This window comes from Monoraphidium neglectum, assembly GCF_000611645.1.
Source record: "Monoraphidium neglectum strain SAG 48.87 unplaced genomic scaffold scaffold00678, whole genome shotgun sequence".
In the NCBI taxonomy this organism is placed as follows: Eukaryota; Viridiplantae; Chlorophyta; class Chlorophyceae; order Sphaeropleales; family Selenastraceae; genus Monoraphidium; species Monoraphidium neglectum.
Window position 1 is genome coordinate 6332 of NW_014012950.1, and position 16082 is coordinate 22413.

General features: G+C 61.6%; 5 protein-coding genes across 5 annotated transcripts in view; all 5 read right to left on the minus strand.

Moving 5' to 3' along the window:
- MNEG_4769 (hypothetical protein) overlaps positions 1-431 on the minus strand; it is a gene marked incomplete at both ends in the record, with an annotated part of 2921 nt that extends 2490 nt beyond the window's left edge. Inside the window, 2 exons of the mRNA XM_014046752.1 lie at positions 99-128; positions 252-431. Of these exons, the coding sequence (XP_013902206.1) occupies positions 99-128; positions 252-431 (210 nt within the window). The remainder of the gene's footprint in view (positions 1-98; positions 129-251) is intronic.
- A 741-nt stretch (positions 432-1172) lies between these two features.
- Positions 1173-3440, minus strand: MNEG_4770 (hypothetical protein; the record flags this gene model as incomplete). The annotated part of the gene is made up of 7 exons (XM_014046753.1): positions 1173-1495; positions 1716-1789; positions 1945-2067; positions 2281-2450; positions 2761-2904; positions 3102-3131; positions 3255-3440. The coding sequence occupies 7 exons, from the start codon at positions 3438-3440 to the stop codon at positions 1173-1175; spliced, it is 1050 nt and encodes a 349-aa protein (XP_013902207.1).
- Positions 3441-5880: 2440 nt separating this feature from the next.
- On the minus strand, positions 5881-10659 carry MNEG_4771 (hypothetical protein; the record flags this gene model as incomplete). The annotated part of the gene is made up of 13 exons (XM_014046754.1): positions 5881-5925; positions 6121-6205; positions 6392-6453; positions 6878-6984; positions 7259-7370; positions 7665-7920; positions 8193-8288; positions 8612-8729; positions 9017-9134; positions 9444-9573; positions 9839-9956; positions 10310-10412; positions 10648-10659. 13 exons carry the CDS (start codon positions 10657-10659, stop codon positions 5881-5883), a joined length of 1362 nt encoding a protein of 453 aa, XP_013902208.1.
- Positions 10660-12118: 1459 nt separating this feature from the next.
- Positions 12119-13909, minus strand: MNEG_4772 (4-deoxy-L-threo-5-hexosulose-uronateketol-isomerase; the record flags this gene model as incomplete). Its single annotated transcript, XM_014046755.1, has 4 exons — positions 12119-12189; positions 12435-12591; positions 12838-12945; positions 13223-13909. 4 exons carry the CDS (start codon positions 13907-13909, stop codon positions 12119-12121), a joined length of 1023 nt encoding a protein of 340 aa, XP_013902209.1.
- A 903-nt stretch (positions 13910-14812) lies between these two features.
- Positions 14813-15935, minus strand: MNEG_4773 (4-deoxy-L-threo-5-hexosulose-uronateketol-isomerase; the record flags this gene model as incomplete). The annotated part of the gene is made up of 2 exons (XM_014046756.1): positions 14813-15035; positions 15364-15935. The coding sequence occupies 2 exons, from the start codon at positions 15933-15935 to the stop codon at positions 14813-14815; spliced, it is 795 nt and encodes a 264-aa protein (XP_013902210.1).
- Between the last annotated feature and the right edge of the window lie 147 nt (positions 15936-16082).

Below are 16082 nucleotides of genomic sequence, written 5' to 3' on the forward strand. Positions count from 1 at the left end.
GGGGGGGGGGGGGTGTTGCAGGGGCGGTCAGGTCATGCATATTATGCATGCATGCATGCATGAGGTGCATGCATGAGACGGGCTGCTGGCTGCCGCACCTTGATGTAGCTCTCCCATGCCGCCTCGTCCTGCAATGGACGTGTGCAGGTGCAGTGAGAAGGCGCTGTGACTGACGCCATTGCGGGCTTTCTTTGACTACATGGTGGTTGTATGAGCCTGCACTGACGGCCACATTGGCTGTGACACCTCACCTGATCGCGATGCGGCACGGCCAGCAGGTTGAAGCGCTTGACCGCACGAGCGCAGGCCGTCCCGACCGGATCCGCCGCCGCAGAGTCTGCAGTTGCTGGCTGCCTCTTGGCCCTCTTTGCCGCCTTGTCAGCTACTCCATCAACAGGTTGCGACTTGCTCTTACTCGCCCTCGGAGGCATGTCACACGCGTTCCCGCGAAACAGATCACTGGATCGTCAGATCCGCACTTTCAGCCATCAAAGGTGCAAGCATGGGGTCTGTCAGCTCACTAGAATTTCCACCAAAAGTATGATGATCCAAGCTGCGACACAGCAGCAGTGTCGTCACAGGCAGTGACCCCTGGCTGCTGAGTCATTACCAGCAGACTTGCATCCTTCAGGGCGAGCTTACTCTCTGCAACGAGAGTCTATTCCTTCAAAACGCATCAAGGGGAGCTGAAAGTCTATGAAGCACCGCCAACCACCAGCCATCATGGCGTGAGCTCAATCTCTGGAGGTGCCTGGGGCATCCAGTCGACCCCAAAACACCCGTGATGTGACAGAGGACTGCGCGATGAGTTTTTGCAAGACGTTACTTACAGGAGTGAAGCCGGTTAGGACCTGGTATACAGCCTGGAGCTTGGCAACCAGGAATCAGGTTGCATGATTGGGTATTTCGTATTTGCACTGGTCCTCAGCAGCAAGCCAATGAAACCTCATCATAATGCCCGAAGCACCGACCCTCGCAGGGCTGCATATTGTGTAGCACAGAGCCTGGCAGGTAAAGGCAACCATACACAGGCACGAAGCAAAGGCACGAAGCTGGCCCCGGCCGCCGCGGCCTGAGCAGCAATGGCATGGCGGCAGGAAGCAGAATTGCAGCTGCACATGGCCGCGCAGCTGGTGTCGACACACACTCTGCTGCGGCTCCCTGGCCCTTCATCACAAGTACCAGGGGTGCCCGTAAGGGTCCTCTGAGCGGCCCCCGCCCTCAGAGCCGTCCTCGTCCTCGTCTTCGTACTCGTCCCTGTCCCCAAACTCGTCACTGTGGTCGCTGGCCTCAAACGCGTCCTCCTCCCAGTCCGCGTCCTCCGCCGTCGCCGCGCCGCACACGCGCCGCAGGTTGACGCCGTCCCAGCCGTCGCAGGCGTGGCGAACCTCAAAGCCGTAGGGGCCGTAGCCTGATGAGTACCCCGCGGCCGCCAGCAGCCAGGTCATAAGCTCGTGGTCGGAGAGCTTCTTGCTGATCTTCTCACCCGCCGGCCCTGGTGACGTCGTGCATGCATGTTCATGTGCGATTTGGGGGGGCGAGCGGGGTTGGGCGGATTCCAGAATGGCCAAAAGGTGCATGCTGAGGACAGCAAGGGAATTTTGCGCTTGGGAGCGTGAGGAGGGCGTTCGGCCCTGATGACTGAGGGCTTTTGAGTCCAGGCAGGGCTGAAGCTGGTGGTACGACCCCGGACCGGCTGTCCTCAAAGTTCTCACCCGTGAACAGGGCGCCCCTCATCTGCTGGATGTGGGACGCCCTCAGGCCGAACGTCCGCACCTCGCGGTAGTGCCTGGAGAGCGGGAACAACGCGGGCAAAACTATTAATAAGCTGGCAGCAAGCATCGCTGCGCAAGTGATGCGCCGTGGTTTGCGGGCTGTAGATTGTTCTAGAGTTGGCGGCCAAGCAAGCGGCGATGTGGGCGAATCCAGCTCGCGCTTGCTCACCTCGTGTCGGCCATGGTGACGCGCCACGCCCTGACCCACTCCCGGCTCTTGTCGGCCGGATGCGGCCCGGCTGGGCGGCCCACAGAAAACTTGATCTCTGCAATGTGCTCATGGCCGTAACCCCTGCTTGGGGTTGGCATGAGGGGGGAAAGGGGCGGCGAGGCTTGCTGGTGCGAGCCTGCAGCGTGCTGGTGTGGGAACTCTGGCAGAGGTTGACATCGCCGCATGCTCAATCGGCACAGCGGGCACCGCATGCCGGCATGTGACATGCGGAGACTCCCAGCATGGTGCACTGCAGCGCCCCCCACGCGCTGTGGCTGCCGTCCAAGCCGACACCATGTGACGCGCCTGTCGCGGTGGTGGTAGTCGTGGCGGATGTCGACCACGTTGGGGCCGTCCACCGCAAACACGCGCGCCTGCACGTCCAGCCCGCGCACGTCGTCGCTATCAGCCCAATCGACCTCGGCCGTGACGATCGTAGTGGACCGCAGCAGCAGCCGGCGGTCCTGTCGAGCGGCGGCCAGCAAACAGCGGGCGCCGTGGTGTTTGCAAAACACATAGGCCTTGGCAAAGTGCGGGCTGCTAGGAGGAGGTGGACCGCGGCCCTGCTGCGGCAGCACGCCTTGCTTAAGCGCCCCGCACGCCAATCGGAGCGCAGCGCTTTGAGGGGTCGCCGTTGCGGATCCACTTACAAGGCCCGCTCAAGGCTCCCTCGCACAACAAATCTGTCATTCATTGCAGCCCTTATTCCACTAGGCAGGTGAGGGACACTGCCTCAACCGCCCTGCACCACAGCGCAGCGCGGGTGGCGCTCACCGTGGCGCTCAGCTGTTTGAACCCCTCCAGCGTCGTCCGGACAGCGCTATGCACCATCGGGCGCGAGATGAACTGCCCATCGTAGTCCGCACCCTCGTGGTACTCGCCGTCGCACCCTGCGTCCTTGATTGCCTGCTCGCGCGCCTGCGAACGCAGGCGCGTGGTGTGCAGGGCCGCCAGGAGGGGGGGGGGCATGGCGACAGGTCCCTGTTGCGGCGAGCCGCAGTCGCGCTGGAGCAACGGGGCTGTGGGCCCCGCAGGGGCGATCAGGTCATGCATGCACGCATGTATGTATGCATGAGGAGCATGCATGAAACGGGGTGGGATGCTGGCTGCCGCACCTTGATATAGCTCTCCCAAGCCGCCTCGTCCTGCGACGGACTTGTGCAGGTGCAGTGAGCAGGCGCTGTGGCTGATGCCGTTGCGGGCTTGCTTTGACTACACGGCGGTTGTTTGAGCATGCACTGAACGCCACATTGGCTCAGACACCTCACTTGATCGCGTTGCGGCACGGCCAGCAGGTTGAAGCGCTTGACCGCACGAGCGCAGGCCGTCGCTGTCGCGGCCAGATCCGCCGCCGCCGAGCCTGCAGTTGCTGGCTGTCCCTTGGCCCTCTTTGCCGCCGTGCCAGCTACTCGATCAATAGGTCGCGAATTGCTCTTCTTTCCCCTCGGAGGCATGCTGAACGTATGATTTGGGTATTCCCGCGAAGCAGATCACCTGATCGTCAGATCCGCAGTTCCAGCATCAAACTTGCAAGCACGGGGCCTGTCAGCACACTCCAAGTCCGAACAAGAAGAAGATGATCCAGGCTGTGACACGGCAGCAATGTCAGCACTGACAGCGGCCCTCTGCTGCTGAGTCACTGCGGAACACGCACACGCACACATAGGATTTGCGACCTTCAGTGCGTGACAACGCTTCGTGAGAGCAGTATAAGCCATTGGTGCTGCTGCAGGCGTGGCGTGCGTTTGCAACAGTTGAAAAAATACTGTGAGCATGCGCCTGCTTTTCCCGCAGTTGATGACAGGTTGCTGCCAGCCACCTCGTGCATGCAAACCATGTCGCTCCTTGCCGCGAAGAGGCAACCACTCCAGGACACCCAGCTGCAGATAGGACTTTCCAGGCAAATATGGGGCCCATGCACGGCCCAGGGACCTGCTGGGGTGGTGCTGTCCCTCCAGCCGACCAGCTCATGCATTCATCAACCACACCCGATTTTGACTCAATGTGCTGCCAGCCTAATCTCTGCAACGAGACTTAATTGTTTCCACAGCGTTACAAGCATTCAAATTACTGTCACATCAGTGGTCATCCACTGTTGGTCGGCAGAGGTAAGGAGACGTGTCAGTTCGTATGGGACCAACAATTTTTTTGGAGGCAGCAATACGTGCATGAGGATTTCAACAACAGCATGAATAACAGCATACTGTAATCAGCTTTCCCTTTTAGCACGTCACGGTCACGCTTGCTGGGCTCAGCATATGTCCATAGACAGAATCACACAACTCAGCAGCGCACGCCTGCTCAAAGTCGCCGCGGTGATGGGTTGTTGGAAGCTGGCTGCGGCGCGTGGCAGCACCATACCACTTCATGCCGTCACAAACCTGCACACATACTTGAAGCCCTGCTCATCATTTATAAATCATTTTTTGTTCATTGGTGCTGAGCTGGTCTGGCCGGCAGAATCGTCGCCGCTCAGCCGGTGATGGCGGCGGGGCACTCGTTGCGGGGGTAGTCGAGCACTGCATTCTGCGCGGCATCGCAAGGAACCAATGGGCGCTCAGCACAACTAAAATCCAGGTGGAATGCAAACAACAGGGCCACGCAGGCAGCAACAGGCACCGGAGGCTGCAGAGGGCAAGTGGCGATTGTGACACAGGGCGACTGATCACGTGATCGGCATGCTGTCTGCTGCTCGCGTGCGGCTCATCAGGCGGCTCTCTGAAAGCCCTCCCCATGTTTCAGCCAGAAACGATCCTGAAGCCCAGTGCCCAAACAGCTCGCCCACCTTGAAGATGCTGCGAATTCCCATGTACCTGCGGCCAAGGCGGGAAGGCCGGGATGGCGGCACGGCAGTGAGCGGCAAGCGTGGAGCAAACTGAGGGGCTCTCACACAAGTCAACTCAGGGCACATGGCGCCCTCCAACTGGGGCCCTTTCATGCTCCAGAGTCAAGCAACCGCGCGGAAGCTCCACGTCACATTGAATGATAATGACAGCTGGCAAAGTGGGCGCGTGCCCCAGCTGCGCAACTAGAGCCACAGAAGCTGTGTGGACACGGGCAAGGTATTTGTGAGCAGTCAATCGGGTGGCAAAGAGGTGGGCCTCACGAGTCTTTCCCGTTGCAGGCCTGGCTGATGGTGGCTGTGAGGTCCAGCTCCAGGTTCCAGGCTGGCAGCAGGTTTGTGTTGTTAAGCTGGGCGCGGTCTGAGGGGGGCCGGGGTGAGTGACCGTTTGTGGGTGGGCATGTGACCGACCTACCTGGCCTCGTGCCAGCCAGCAATGTATTGATGTTCATGCATGGTGTGCAAGGCTGGCTGGCGAGAAGCATTACATTCAAGAGCCCATGACCCATTCAAGATCCCGTAACACAGGCAGGCGTGCGTGGGTGGTCAAGGAAGTGATACTGTCAGGTGGTGCAGCACAGCGCAGGCGGTCGGCGAACGACTCGGTCACTGTGCGTGCTTGCAAGGGGTTGTGTCAGGTGAGCTGCATCAGGGCGAGCCCTGCTGTCCAGAGCTGTGCGTTGTGCGCATGCACAGTAGACAGAAGCCGGCCCAGGCAAGCACAGTTGATCTCCGCTCACAGGTATCAAGGCCTAAGAGGTTGCAGGACGTTGTCACGGAGCACCACCTGCGGCGGGGGGCCCACGGGTGGCATTCGATGCAGCAGATGGAACAGCAGGGTAGGCACGAATTGCAGCGTGTGCGCGTGTGTCAAATGTGCTGCTTTGAACACAAATAAAGCACCTGTCCTGTACACCACAAATACTGAAGGCCTGTTGGATCAGTGGGGAGAAGCACACAATACGCGAGCCCCCAAGACTCTTGTGCCGTCTGCATACTGCAGCAGAGCAGGATGTAAGGGTGCGAATGCAGCTGGTGGCAGCTGGCCCCTCTCACTGGGTAGTGAAGAAGTCAAAGTATGTCCACAGGGCGCTGATCTGTTGGCAGGGGGAGCAACAACGCAAGCAGCGCTATTTCAAGGCGTCAGACGGCAAAGCACTGCCACCCAGGCAGCAAGTCGACACAAGCCTATCTACGCATTGCAATCAGCGTGGCGCAGACAAACCCTATGAGACTGCGCCCAGTTGGCTTGATCCCTGGCAGCTCTCTGCAGTGAAGACATTGCGACCCACCACGCCGATGTTGTTGGACAGCCCGACAGCCAGCCCCATGCCGCGCGCCGTGGTGGAAAGCCACTGATAGTATGCATTGGCCGTGCTGCGATGGGGTTGAGGTATGATGCCAATCACGCCAAACCCATGTCTCAGGAAGCGTGATACGAAAGAAAGGTCCCAAATGACGAGTCTGGTGTGCGTGGTGCGAGCGCACAGAAACAGACGCCCGGCCAGCCCCCGCAGCGGCCTATGCACTCTTGCAGCCTCGCGGGGTGATTGCGACGCCCACCTGGAAGGAGTTACGTAGGGCTCCATCCCGGAAAAGCCCTTGTCCTTGCACAGCTGGATGCGCTGCGGGGGTTTTGGTCCCCAGCCGAGGTGGTGGGCAGAGGTGGTCGGTGGTCAGAAAGCATTGGCCAGAAGACGGGGCAAGGTGGTCTGCAGTGCAGGAAAGGGTTGGGGCTAAAGATGCGTGCTTTGAATTTACCACCTGCTTGCTTCCCAAGAACATCGACAAGGCAAGCAGCAACCCCTGTCTTCCACTAAATGCTCATACCAATTGATCAATCACGGCACCCCAGATGTAGTGGGGGCGCGCACACGCGCGCGCCCGCGCGCGCGCACACACACACACACACACACACACACACACACACACACACACACACACACACACACACACACACACACACACACACGCACGCACGCACGCAGATCGCTTGAACCTTCAGACGGCACCTTCCAGCCCCAACAGCACCATGTTGCTGCGCCTCACCTTCTGCATCAGGTACCGCACGTTTGATGAGGTCGTGATGAGGCTTGACCCGCTCTTGTCCGACGCCAAAAATTGGCTAGCGTCGGGCTCAGTGCCAGAAAGGGTGTCTGGATTGTAGCGAGAGCGTTCAGGGATGTGTATGCGTGGCGCAGGCGGTACGTTTGTGGTGTGTTTTTGTGGTGTGCGCGTGCGTGTGTGGGCGTGCGCAATCCCAAAACCCTGACGCAATGAGTGTCTGCATGATGAGGCTCTCAGGACCTGTGTAAAGCATGCGATTCGCGTGCATACAAGCAGACATCTGTGTGTTGACGTGTGGGGTTTGCGCAATAGCTGCAACGCACTGCGCCAATCACATTCAGCCCCAGGCGGCCCCAGTCTTACCCGCATTGAAATAGCAGATGGCGTAGACCGGCTTCAGGGTGGTGCCCTTGTACCGGAGGGTGTTGATGGTTGTATTGCTCACCGTGAAAAGGGGCAGCACATACACCTGCGGCTGCGGCGGCGGCGCGGGGTGGGCTGTTCTATTCGCGCTATTGCTAGGGTGCCACAGTGTGCCCGCAGGGGGCGCTGACATCAGCACGCAGGCGGAGAGAGGAGCGCATGGGCGAACGCCTTGAAAAACAGCACACGCGGTTTCTGAGCCGCCTACAGTCAACCCGCGTGCAGGCTGCTTCAGAGCACTCCGGGATCTTTTGGTGAGCCCAGCTGGGGTATTCCCGACTCGCGCCCGGCGCCAAGGGGATGACCCAGCGGCACAGGGCGGCCCGTGCCCGCAGCGGCCGCGCACCTGGACGCCTGAAATGTAGTCGCGGTCAGCGTCGAATGACGTCATCTGATACTGGTAGCGCAGGTCCCTCGTCGGCTTCCAGGGACCAGTCGGCAGGACCACCGCCGGCGGCGGCACGGGCGCAGGGGCTGGGGCCGGCGCAGGGGCAGGAGCGGGAGCCGGGGCCGGGGCTGGGGCCGGCGAGGGGGCGATGACAGCGCACTCGGCGTCGAGGACGGACGGCCAGATGGTGGGCATGGATGAGTAAGGCGCCGGCCTTCGGGGCGACGCAGGTTTGCGAGGGACGCGCTGCGTCGGTGTTTGTGGACGCCAGGGCCCATCAAAGGAGCCGTGACTGTGGCCGAGCCGCATTGGGGCACACCCTCTTCAAACGCTGATGCTGCGGTTGACGTCAAGGGCTGCATTAGGAGCCGCGTGGACGCGCGCGCCCCGTCGTGACGGCGGCTATGGGGTTGAGCTGGAAGCAAGCACGCAAACCCCCTGGGATTCCTTGCATGCTCCTCTGCACACGTCTTCAGCACCACTCACAGCGTCTTGTCAGTTATGAAGAGGCCGCGGTAATTGCGGTCGTACATCGTCTGTACGGTGGCCTGGATGCTGGCGGCGGTTGCGTTTGAGGGGTACCTGTGCACACACATGGGGATGGAGCAGGGGGCAGGGTTCGCATACGTGCGTGTCGGAGGGTTGCTGCGTGGAAAACAGGGCTATAAATGGGGGCGTGTCGATCGAATGTGGGTTACAATCGGGCCCATTCTTGATGAGACTGGGGCTGGGGGCCGTAGTGGGGCTGGGGGGGGGGGATCGAGCCCTGTAGGAGCCAGATTTGAGGTGCAAGGCGAGAGAGAATTGCAAAGCTGGGCCTGTTGGAGGCGACAATTCCATGCAAAGCTGGGCCTCCGACAGGAGCGTGGCGTCTGCCCTCGCGCCCCCACTCAGGCTCCCCCTACCCGTGGATGGACGCCACACAGCGCACAGCCAGGCCGGCGCACGGGCAGTTCGCAGTGTAGCCGGTCGGGGGCGGCAGCTGCCAGATGCTGTACGAGTTTTCAAAGTTGTTGAGGACGTCTGATCGACAGACGAACGCCGCCCAGCCGGTATGCAGGTTAGCGTTGCAAGGGTGGATGTCAGGACGAGGGCGGGCGGGTGAGATGGATGGGCCTTGGCGCTGGGGCCGGCGCTGCAGCTGCGCCCGTGCGCGCCCTTGTGCTCGCTCATGCATGCGCCCAGATTGCCTCTCGCGGCCATGCTCGTATTGCGCGCGCACAGCTGGCCTCAAACGCATCGTGCCGCAGCGCCCGTCCTGCAGTGCTCCGCCCCGGGGAGGGCGCATGCACACCCCCACAAAACCGCACCGACGCCGATGGAGTTGAACCAGGCGCAGTCTGTCACGTTGAAGCCGGGGTTGAACGCCACCAGCTTGCCTGCGTAGCCCTTTATCTTGTCGGCCACAGACTTGTAGTATGTCTTGGCCTGTCAATTTTGATGAGGGTGGCGGCAACGAAGCGGGAAGGGGGCAATCATTACAGTATTTGTGCAGGGGCAAGGCCGAGGGCTGCGTCGGCGGGTGGGGAGGGGGTGTTGTGAGTGCGCAAGGGGGGCGTGAACTGTGCATGCGCGTGCAGCTGGCATTCAGTATAAGGGGTAGGCTCAGATCACAGTACATTGGTTTGGGGTGGGGGAGAGAGGGGCTGATCTTAAGGTCGCAGACGGTTCTTTGATGACTGGGTCGCGTCGTCTGCACGGCAGTCGAGCGGCCACAACAGCTGTACAGAAGCGCACCGTCGCGTCTGGGTTGCTTGGGACGCCGTCCACCCAAACGCCGGCAAACTGGTCGCCGTATCCCATTGTGCCGGGCCTCAACCACATGTCAACGTCAGCCAGCACGCTGGCCAGGGCCCGGCCGCCGTAGCTGCGCGGCAGCCGCGCGTGTAGGGCGGCGGCGGGGGCAAGGTGCGTTGTGCACTTGCAGCCGGCTCGTGGGCGGTGGCCCCCCCGGGGCGGATGTGCAATCGTGATCGTTTCTATTGCAGAGGCTCCTGGGGGTGCGGTTTCCCCCTTGTTTAGTCTGTAGGGCAACGCGGGTGCGTGGCCACAGGCAAAGCATCAACCCTGTGGCAAGGGCCAGGCCCTGGCAGGCAAAGCGTCAACCCACGCCCTAGCCATCCCCTGCTCACGAGGTGTAGACGTAGCCAAAGAGCTTCGTCTTGCCGGTCGCAGCAACGGCGGCAAAGCGGTCGCGGAAGAGCTTGTCTTCGACGGGGTCGGTCGCGTTTGGGGGGCCGGAGCGCGGCCCTGCGCGCCAGAAGAACGGGGGTGCGTTTGGCAAGGTGCCCCCGTTGGCGAGAGTTTGAAAGCCGCACGCAGGTGATCGGCCGGGCGGCGCGCCGCCGCTTCGGGATGGCGGTGATCAGGATGGGCTGCGGCGCGTGCGTATCCTAATTGCTGACAGGCATGCGGCTTGAGCAAGCCGGCGGAGCAACAAAAGATCAAGCTGTTTGGAAGTCCAGTGCAGCCAAGTGTGTTGTGACGCCGTTTGTAGGGAGCCGCGCTTGCAGTGGCGACAGTCTGTGTTTGATGGGCGCGGGTTGGCGGCACGATGCTCAACTAGGGGTTCAGGGCAGCTGCCCTCCGAGCCCCCATCACACCTGTGAGCACAGTCGCCTGCCACGCGTCTGCGCACGTATTGGTGCCCAGGGATGCGATCAGGGCATCGTAGTTGCTATCATACGGGTGGATGTATATGGGCATCTGCGGGAAAAGCAAGGTGAAACCACAACAGATTGGCCAAGACTGCTTGGTAGCGCTGCTGTCACAGGGTCCTAACGGTCTACAGCGGAGATTTTTGGAGGACAAGGAGGAAACAATCCTCTCCTCCCTATGTGCTGAGCAGGAAGGTTCCGAGGCAAGCGGAAGGATGCGCCACCGAGACTTGGATGGCGCACGGCAGGAGGACGGCTGCAGGCTTGTGCTGGGCTGCGCTTACCCACGTCCCCATGCTTGTGGAAGCTCCAGCGACTGTGTTGAGGATGATGAAGGGTGGATGAGGGGCTGGGGTTTGCTAGGGAACGTAGGCGCACACACGCACCGGACCGCATAAACGGCAGCATGCTGTTGGCTGCGCCACTGCTGCGATCCTCGCACCCCGTGCGCCATGTATAGACACGATCAACCTACCTGCAGCCACCCCAATGGCCAGGAGGGCTAGGGCGGCCAGCGGCCGGGTAGATAGAGGCGTGCGCCACATTTGGGCACTGCCTCGGCCAGGATCGGCTAGCTGAACGCAAAAGTCGCGGTGACTTTGCGATGAGGCCTAAAGAGGATGTGTCAGACAACTAGCATACGTTTAACAAAATCTTATTGTCGCCTTGAGCGATCATCCCCTGTCTCCTGCGAGGTACGGACCCCAGCGTCCGTAAGACTTCACGTAGCCACAAAGCGCCGCGTGAAATCGTTTTGGCTCACGTTTGAGAGCTTGTGTGCAAGGGCTTGAATAACTTGAAGCTGTGGGGTTTGCAGCCGCCTGCCTGTTCGCGACCATTGCCTGATGTCGCAGTGTTGCCTCGGATCCACTGTTGCCTTGCCAAGCTGGCGGCAGCTGATCTGGGCAAAACATCGCATGCCCACCTCCATGATCAAGTAAGACGGCGTGCTTGGAGGCTCCGTTCATCGTCGCTGACATCATTGGGTGAGGTCAAGCCTGTTGGTTGTTGCCAGCTGGTTGCAAGGGTTGTTTTGGGCAGTGGAGGTTGCATTCGTTGGAAGTGATGCAAATTTGCTGATATCCGATGTTTGCGGCTAGATCAGAATCCAAAAATTCCTAGCTTCTTGGTGCAAGAATGGAGGCCGAGCGGTGCGGGTGCATTACATGCCGCCTGGTGCTTGGTTGATCGCCCTGTGCAGCAAGGCAAGTATCGTCGGGTATTCATGATGGGGTGCTCAGCGCCTGAAGATGCAGCGTTAATACACAATAAGACAAGAAGGAGACTTGCCAGGTGCATTGGCAGTGCTGCTGAGAACGTGGCCGATGGCCCCTGGTTGTGTTGTGTTTTTGCTGTGAAAGCTGGTGAGAGGAATGGATGCTGCTGCATCAGCAACGGGTGGGGGCAATATATACTGCAAGCTACCCAAATCCGGTTGCTTGGGGGCACTGGTGGGTGTAGGTGATGTGCAGTGGCGCACATGCACATTCCTCGGGCAATGAACAAATGGCGGGCAATCGAACGCAAGCCACGAGCGCACACAGGCCGCTCGCACGCCCAGCATTCGCGCTGCAGTCCTGGGGATACTGCGGCGCCTGCCTGCTGTCGCCATTGCTGACCCGCCCCCGCGGCACGCGGACAGCTTTACGCTGCATCCAGAGCCGGTCAGGGGAGGGGCGGCTCTGCCAAACCCAGGCGCGCCTGGGTCCGCCGCGCCGCTGGTCGCGCGCAGCCGCACCTCCTGCCGCCTCGTCACTACTGCAGGGTGGCCATTGCCACGGGCTCAATGTCGGGCATGAGACGGTTCTCGCCACACATCGCCCACACTGCACGCATCGGCAAGAAGAGGGGCAGGGCATGATTCGTCAGGCAAGGGCGCTGGTGGCGCTTGTGCGCGCGGGGCGCTGCCACCCGGCTTGCTGGTGCCACCTCAGCTATTGCAAGGCGCACCACTGAAACTGAGCGTGGGCCAAGCACAGCCAATATGTCTTGAGTCCATCTTCAGGGCTGCCACTGAGCAATCCGCCTTGAGCTTGCAGCCGTTTCAAATCCTGTTCATGTGCAGCCTCACCAAACGAGTACGCGGCGGTGCCGGCGCCAGAGTGGATGGACCAGGAGGGGGACACCACCGCCTGCTCGTTCGCCACCAAGATGTGGCGGGTCTCATCGGGCTCGCCCATCAGGTGCACCACGCGGGTGTCGGGCGCCATGTTGAAGTACATGTAGATCTGAGTTTGCAGGGGGTTCCGGAATTTTTTAGCTGTGGTCTCAAATCAGAGGTTGTTGTGGCTTGCAGTGAGTATGCGTGTCAGGCGTTGGGGTGCTGGGGGCAGCTCTTGCTGCCAGCCAGCAAGAGGGTGGGGTAATCATGGTTCAGGCGTCCAAGCATCAGAGGGGGTTCAAGAGAGGGGTCAAGAGGGGGTCAAGGTGGGAGCATCATGCGTGAACTGCTTTCGCCTCGCCCCCGTCCTCACCTCGCTGCGGCGGTCGTGCAGGTGGGCCGGCATCGTGTTCCAGACGCTACCATCGGCGAGGAAGGTGACGCCGAAGGTGATCTGGTCTGAGTCGATGCCGCCAGGGGCCTGGCGAGGCGGAGAGCGGGCGAGAGGCAGCAGGATTGGTTTGTTGTGGAGATGGTCTTGGATGCCACACTTGGTGGGAGGCCCTTGCTTGCAAGACGCACGCTTTCAGGGGTTGCCCACCAAGATGTGCTCCGCACGCCCTGCAGCGCACGCACGCACGCACGCACGCACGCAGGCCCCGTCGGTTGCAAGTGGCTGCAACCTGCATCAAGCTGAGGAATGCGCCCCCTCCCCCCGACAACTGTGTGTGCCGTGACCCTGCCGCTTACGCACGCACCACGAGGTGATACAGCGTGCGGTTGTTGGCCGTATCCCCCGCGCCGGCAGTCACGACCTTGGTCGCGTTCCTCGGAGATATCTTCGCCGCCGCGTGCTGCTTGTGCGCCGGGCAGGAGAGCAGGTAGAACTTCGCGGGCCGGTCCTTGTCAGCGCTCTCAAACTTCACGGCGGAAGTTCCCATCGGGACGTACAGCGCGTCGAGCGGCGCGAGGTCGAATGCGGCGCCGTCGGCGACGACGCGGCCGGGGCCGCCGACGTTGATCGCCGCGAGCTCGCGGGACGCGAGGAAGGTGGGGCGGCCGATGGACTTGGCGATGGCGCGGTCGCTGGGGAGCGCCAGGGGGGCGCCGGGCAGCGGCGTGGCGCCGCCGACGATCATGCGGTCTTCGTGTGTGTATGTCAGCGCGACCTCCCCGGGCGCGAAGAGGCGGTCCACGAGGAAGTGGCGGCGGAGCTCCTTGCTGCCCATGCTGGGGAGCGCCTCGGGGTGCACCGAGTGGCGGACCTCGATCGCGGGCGCCGCGGGTGCGGCGGCGGCCGCCGCGGCGGCGGGGGCGGGTGTGGCGGCGGGCAACTCCGCGGCGACAGCGGCGGCAGCGCTGGGGACGAGGCGCGCGGCAGCGTCCACGGTGTGCGCAGCAAGCAACGCAAGCAATACTACGGCGATAGAATGGCGGCTTGCCATCGTGCTCGCTGGAGTTTTCGGTTTACACAGGCCGCTCGCTGACGGTTTGCGGATCAAACCAGCACGTACGTAACGGTTGTGATCACGAAAGATTCAAGCTCTTGTATACTTCTCAATCCAAGGGCCTGGGAAGCCGCGGGTCATTGGCGGACGGAGGTGCGCGTGAGGAAAACCGACCTGGTTCCCATTTTGGCAGCCCCCGGGACTTTGAAAGCTACGACAGTATGCCCCCAAATCTGCAAACCATGACATTGTGCCGCTGTGCAGATGGTACTCTCCAGAGCTGCGTTCGGCATACGGTACGTTTGACCCGGTTGACCTGCAGCGAGCAAATTCTTCCTCTGCACACTGCGCGACACCAGAGCGTGCTACTGCATGGTTATGCATTTAGAAATCAGACAAGTGCACCAGATCCAGCTTTGTGATGCATGTCTGGCCATCGCAAAGCACTGCAGGCCAACTTCACCCTTGACAAGGCTGTTGGGTCCAAAACCACATGTGCCCAAATGAGCCACAGCTGCTGTGAGTCCTAGTACACACATCTGATCTGATTTCACTGGGCATAATGGACACTGATTACTGGGCTTGCGCGTAGCCCGCAATTTGGGCATACGGTATGGGATGCGCACGCGCGGCGCTGCTGCTGCTGCCCTGCAGGGTGCGTCAAAGCCTCCAGTCTGCAACAACGATAAGCACAGGGAGGGCAGCACAACAGAAATGCAGGAAAACAATGACGTGAACATTGAGGAACAGCTCCAATCACTGATCCTTCCGGTGTCGCCGGTCGCCCGGCCTGCTCATTTCGGCGCCCTGGATTAGGCCATGCGAGCACCCCAAGCGCTTGCGTGTGCGCCATTCGTTGGCGCATGCGCAAGCCCCCAGGTGCAACACACAGACCCCACGTCACTCCACATCGTACAGGCTGACCCGGAAGCGGTCCTCCTGCACCTGGTTCTCCCCTGCCATCGCCCACGCAATCGCGTGCTCCCCGCCCGCGCCGGCGCCGATGTGGATGGCCCAGGGCGGGTTGATCACGCCCTGCTCGTTTGAGACGATGAGGTGGCGCGTCTCTGACGGCTCGCCGATGATGTGCACCACGCGGGCGTCGGGCGCCATGTTGAAGTACCTGTTGATTGGAAGTTACGGTTTGGGTTGCGGGCCGCAGGATTCAGGATTGTGTATTGGGTGTTTCCTTGGAGGTCAGGCAGCGGGAGGTGCTGGTTGCACAGTGGTAGGCAGGGGGAGGAAGGGGGGGGGTGAATGTTTAGACCCAGCCTTAAGAGTGCCTTGCTTTGGCCGCAACAACCCAAAGACATACAAACACACATCAAAAATAACACACACGCACAAACATAAACGCACACACGGGTAACCTCACACAAGCCCCACAGCACACCATGTGCAGAAGCACAGCCCCACAAACTGCAGAAGCCAGCGGGCACGCGCGCGCTCACATGTACATCTCCGACTTGCGGGGGTGCACGTGGCCCGGCATCTGGTTCCACACCGCGCCGGGCGCCAGGAACGTCGCCCCCATAGTCAGCTGGCAGCTCTCCACGCGGTCTGCCGTCATGTAGCGGTACAGCGTGCGGTTCGACTGCACCTGCGCAGCGAAATCCAGCCGCTGCGCGTCCGCCTTGCGCACGAGGACGGGGCTGTATGGCACGTGGCAGGGGGCGCCCGCCAGCCAAAACTTCGCGGGGTTGGACGGGTCCGCGTTTGAGAAGAAGAGGTCGCTCGTCCCGGCGGGCACGTAGAGGGCATCGTGGGTGCCGAGGTCGAAGGCGCGGCCGTCGACGGCCGCGCGGCCGGGGCCGCCGATGTTAAAGACGGCGAGCTCGCGGCGCGCGAGGAACGGCGCCGCGTTGCCGCCGACGGCGGAGCCGGGCAGCCGCAGCGGCGCGGCGCCGGCGGGCGCGGCGCCGCCGGTGACCATTCTGTCGTGCTGGGTGTACGTCATGACGACCTCCCCAGGGACGAAGAGGCGGTCAATAAGGAAAGCGGACCTGAGCTCCGCGCTGGTCATTGCCCGCGCCTCATTTGGGGAAGGGGCGGCCCTGTACTGCTCCTCGGGGTCTGATCTCGTGGCTTCGTATTCAAAGAATGGCAGCTCCCCTGATGGCCGCAGGGGCACGGCCGCGGCCGCCCGGGCGGGCGCGGCGGCGGGCGCGGC